General features: G+C 48.6%; 1 protein-coding gene across 1 annotated transcript in view; it reads left to right on the top strand.

The window, feature by feature from the left end:
- Positions 1-4,625, top strand: part of cyp1d1 (cytochrome P450, family 1, subfamily D, polypeptide 1) — a gene marked incomplete at both ends in the record, with an annotated part of 4,894 nt that extends 269 nt beyond the window's left edge. The window contains 7 exons of the mRNA XM_079750590.1: positions 1-7; positions 1,213-1,824; positions 2,503-2,626; positions 2,728-2,817; positions 3,925-4,048; positions 4,148-4,234; positions 4,343-4,625. The exon at positions 1-7 is cut by the window's left edge and continues 269 nt beyond it. Coding sequence (XP_079606716.1) covers positions 1-7; positions 1,213-1,824; positions 2,503-2,626; positions 2,728-2,817; positions 3,925-4,048; positions 4,148-4,234; positions 4,343-4,625 — 1,327 coding nt within the window. The remainder of the gene's footprint in view (positions 8-1,212; positions 1,825-2,502; positions 2,627-2,727; positions 2,818-3,924; positions 4,049-4,147; positions 4,235-4,342) is intronic.
- Positions 4,626-5,048: the final 423 nt, after the last annotated feature.

Below are 5,048 nucleotides of genomic sequence, written 5' to 3'. Positions count from 1 at the left end.
CTTCCAGGTGACCCTGGAGCCGCTCCGTGTGACCTGTTGTCTGCTCCATGTGACCTGTTGTCTGCTCCATGTGACCTGTTGTCTGCTCCATGTGACCCTGGTGCCGCTCCATGTGACCTGTTGTCTGCTCCATGTGACCTGTTGTCTGCTCCATGTGACCCTGGTGCCGCTCCATGTGACCTGTTGTCTGCTCCATGTGACCTGTTGTCTGCTCCATGTGACCTGTTGTCTGCTCCATGTGACCTGTTGTCTGCTCCATGTGACCTGTTTCCCGCTCCATGTGACCTGTTGTCTGCTCCATGTGACCTGTTGCCCGCTTCATGTGACCTGTTGCCCGCTCCATGTGACCTGTTGTCTGCTCCATGTGACCTGTTGCCCGCTTCATGTGACCTGTTGTCTGCTCCATGTGACCTGTTGCCCGCTCCATGTGACCTGTTGTCTGCTCCATGTGACCTGTTGTCTGCTCCATGTGACCTGTTGTCCGCTCCATGTGACCTGTTGTCTGCTCCATGTGACCTGTTGTCCGCTCCATGTGACCTGTTGTCTGCTCCATGTGACCTGTTGCCCGCTCCATGTGACCTGTTGTCCGCTATATGTGACCTGTTGTCTGTTGGTGTTTGTCTATGTATGCACTTTGCACTTTAATACAGAAAGAAAGGGTTAGGGAAGATTATTTTATATGTTTAGCCTCTCATAAACTATTTTTGATGATGTTTAATGTTTTGTTTTATGTTGATGTATGGCCTGTCTTGTAACATCAGCGACCATGATGGAAATAAGTGCTTGCACTTTGTCACGTTTTTCTTATATCCCTCGGATATGTCTTTTGCTCCAAATAAATCTAATCAAATCAAATCCTCATGGTAGAACGAGACAGTGTTCTTCTAGAGCAGGGGATGTAAACGCTTTTCAGGGCGAGGACCTCTTCTGCTGATGGGGACACAGTGGAAGAACCCAGTGTTTCATATCGTATAACATTGTGTTGCTTATTAAACTGGGCCAATAATAATGTGTAGTGCGGTCTATTGTGCCATGTGTAAAAGTGGCACGAAGTCTTAGCATTGTACGCATCATTAGAAATTATACATTTAAATATCTGGGATCAAATAGTTCCGGGGACATTAACCCTGCGGACCCCCAAAGGGGTCATTGACCCCCGGCTTGAGCCCTCTGTTCCAGCGCGTTAACCCCCCCGCCGGCCTCCTGCTCCAGGTGCGTCTGGGCTCCCTGACGGTGGTGGTGCTCAGCGGCTACACCACCCTCAGGCAGGCCCTGGTGCGGCAGGGCCAGGCCTTCGCCGGCCGGCCCGACCTCTTCACCTTCTCGGCGGTGGCCGACGGGACCAGCATGACCTTCAGCGAGGAGTACGGCCCGGCCTGGACGCTGCACAAGAAGCTCTGCAAGCACGCCCTGCGGACCCTCTCCCGGGCCGAGCCCCGGGGGTCCGAGGCCTCCTGCCTCCTCGAGGAGCATGTGTGCGCCGAGGCGCGCGGCCTGGTGGACGCCATGCGGGCGCGGGCCTCCGCCGGGGGCCCCGGGGGCCGGGTGCTGGACCCGGCGCGGCCCCTGGTCACCTCCGTGGCCAACGTGGTGTGCGCGCTGTGCTTCGGGAAGCGCTACGACCACGAGGACGAGGAGTTCCTCAGCGTGGTGCGTGTCAACAACGAGGTGCTGAGGATCTTCGCCGCCGGGAACCTGGCCGACTTCTTCCCGGTGTTCCGGTACTTCCCGAGCCCGTCGCTGAGGAGGATGGTGCAGCACATCCGCAGGATGAACGGCTTCATGGAGAAGAACATCCAGGAGCACGTGGCCTCCTTCGATAAGGTATGGACGAGGGGGGAATAGAGACCCTTACACTGGTCAAATTCACAGTATGAGAGCCGACTACAAACTAGAAACACTTGTATCATTACATAATATGTAATGATACAAATACAAATATTAGAAATAATTATGAAGGAAATGTATCCCAGTGAATATGTATTGATATGTATTTATATGTAACAAATCACTTTCAAACTTCTTATGAAATGAAGCCTAGTTGTGATCTGTTTTCTTTTTATTCTAGTTTCTTCCAATGTCCACTCATTTGCTGACAACTTTTTAAGTAATCAGTGTCCACCCATGCAGTTTCTGCTGTGTGGTCAAAGCCAAAGAAGGACCTTTGTTCCAGCGCGGAGAGGCTAAAATGTTTGCACGCACGTTAATTTGAAATTAGCAGTCAAGTGGAAGACACGCGTAACTTAGCAGGCATTACTGCAGGCAAATTTTTGCTCAGCGGAAAGAACTTGAGTTTGGACTTCTGAAATGGTAAAGTCCAACATTAGTATCACACACTGCTCTGAAAAAAGTACAAAAGAACAAAAAAACAAATATGATTAAAATACATTTTGTAAACAGTGACAACAGCGATTCTGCTTGTGGACATGTGTTGACCTGTGTTGACCTGTGTTAACCTGTGTGCTGTGTGTGTGCGCTATTAATTTCCGCCCGTGAGTCCAGAACTCGATCCGCGACATCACAGACGCCCTGATCGCCCAGTGTGAGGAGAGGGGAGAGGACCAGCAAGGATCCATGCTCTCCGACACCCAGATCATTCACACCGTCATAGACATCTTCGGAGCAGGTCCGTCACCTTGGTGATAGCCGAGTGATGCTCAAGAAGACTGGTGTAAATGTGGATGATAATCGCTCTCATCTATTTAAATGTTGGCTTTTCTTTGTAAGGATTTGACACCATCATAGCTGGTCTACAGTGGAGTCTCCTGTACCTGATCAAGTTTCCAGACACCCAGGCCCGAATACACCAGGAGATAGGTACTGATAATTATAAACCTTGATTATTCAGTGACACAAATCTTTGCTTCTTTAACATGCCGGCTAACGAGCAATGCATCTTTTATGATTGTCACATGTAGTACTGGACATTAAGAGAGCAATAGTTTTCGGTCAGGAAGTTTACCATGAAAAAGATGTGGAGTATTTAAAACAGTATATAAATACTCTCTGACACACACACACACTTACACACACACACACACACACACACACACACACACACACACACACACAATCCACACACATCCTTTTTCCAACAGCATTAACACTTCCTCAACTCATTTCACCTGCTTTTGTGCTTTATACACTTTATACATAAGTGCTTGCATAGATGCACACCTACGATGCCTTCTGCTGTAAGCACGGACTTGTTCTCAAGCCCGTTCGACACAAACCAGGCGAGAGAGAGGAAGGAAGAGAGCCGCAGTAAGAGGAGACAGGATGAGGCAGAATGAGAGCGGGAGTGTGAAAGAGGTGAAGAAAGAGAGAGCTGTTCTGGGCCGACACAAAGGCGGTAACACGCAACCACCAATGCACACACACATGGTTTAACATCCTCCATTCACGTGGCAAGCTCTCTCAGAAGTGTGCATCAGGAGTCGCGTTCACATCACAGCATCCCTGAATAGTGGTTGGGTTTGCTGAGAAATCACTTTGTGCTCAACAAAAAGTATTGTGAACCCTTCTGAACCCAGGGCTCTGGGTTCTCTGGGTTCTCTGGGTTCACAAAGCTTCTTTTCTCTCCCTCTGTCACGTTTGCTGTTTCACAGACAAGAGCCCAAATCATAGCTGTGTGATTAAGAAATAATGATTTAGAAATTAACTATAAAGCAAAATAATCAAATTAATAACCAAACGATTACTTATAGATTTGATTTAAAAGTGTTGTACCATAACTGAGTCTGGTGTTGTACATCAACTGAGTCTGGTGTTGCACATCAACTGAGTCAAGTGTTGTACAACAACTGAGTCTTCCGCAAATCGATTTTATGGGGTTACGGTGTTTGAAATGTTGAGGTGTGGCTGGGATTTCATTGCCACATAAACTCTCTTATGACCCCGCATGCTCCTCTGTGTCTCTCTTAGACGAACACATTGGCTCGAGCGGAGTTCCCAGGTTTACAGATAAGCCCAAGATGCCCTTCACAGAAGCCTTCCTGTACGAAGTGTTTCGCCACGCCTCTTACGTGCCGCTCACTATCCCTCACTGGTGAGTTCACTTGTTGTCTCAAGTAGGAAAGTCCATCACCAAGTGATGGTGATATTCCAAATGGGATTCAAATGGAGTCTGTCTTGAATGTGTTTGCAGCACGACTACAAACATCACATTGAACGGATACTTCATCCCCAAAGACACGTGTGTCTTCATCAACCAGCACCAAGTCAACCACGATAAGTACGACGGAGTTAGGGTTAGGGTTAGGAGTATCCCCCTTGACCTCATTTGGACTGAGCTTTCGATTGCTCTGACGCTCTCCACGTCTTTTATGTCCCCGGTCTCCAGAGATCTTTGGGGCGATCCAGACGTGTTTCGGCCCGAACGCTTCACGGATCCTTCGGGACGCCTCGACAAGGCGCTGACGGAGAAGGTCCTCATCTTCGGCATGGGGAAGAGGCGTTGCCTTGGAGACGGATTCGCCCGCCTGGAGATGTTTGTGTTCCTCACGACGCTGCTCTGCGACCTGCGGCTCCAGAAGGTCCCCGGCCAGGAGCTGGATCTCAGCGCCGAGTTCGGTCTGACCATGAAGCCACGGCCATACCTCATTAGCATCTCATCAAGGTTCTAGAACGCTAGGACGACCAATCATGTTGCGTGTTTCTTAGGACGGCCCTCTGTAGCTACATCACGTCACATCTTCTGGCCTTGTTTAGATATATTCAAACACAGCGGCGGACGAAATCTGCGACATTTAACCTGTACTAAAACAGATGCTAAATATAATTTGCAATATATTCATATTTTCTCATTTTTTGTCACACTTGATGTGCAGTAGCCTATCATTGTTTTGTTTGCTTGTTTGTATGTGGTCAATTCATTCATAAATATAAACATCTAAATACACATGAATATAATCTGAGGATCACCGTACAGGTACGCGGATTGTGTGTGTGTGTGTGATTATGAGTGTTTTGCGTGTCATTGTGTGTGTGGGTGTGTGTGTTTGTGTGTGCTTACCAAATCCCCGGAGGACACCCAACCGCCCTTTGCC

This window comes from Pollachius pollachius (assembly GCF_949987615.1).
Source record: "Pollachius pollachius genome assembly, chromosome: 1".
In the NCBI taxonomy this organism is placed as follows: domain Eukaryota; kingdom Metazoa; phylum Chordata; class Actinopteri; order Gadiformes; family Gadidae; genus Pollachius; species Pollachius pollachius.
The sequence above is the reverse complement of the archived record's forward strand: the minus strand, read 5'-3'. Positions and strand labels throughout refer to the sequence as shown.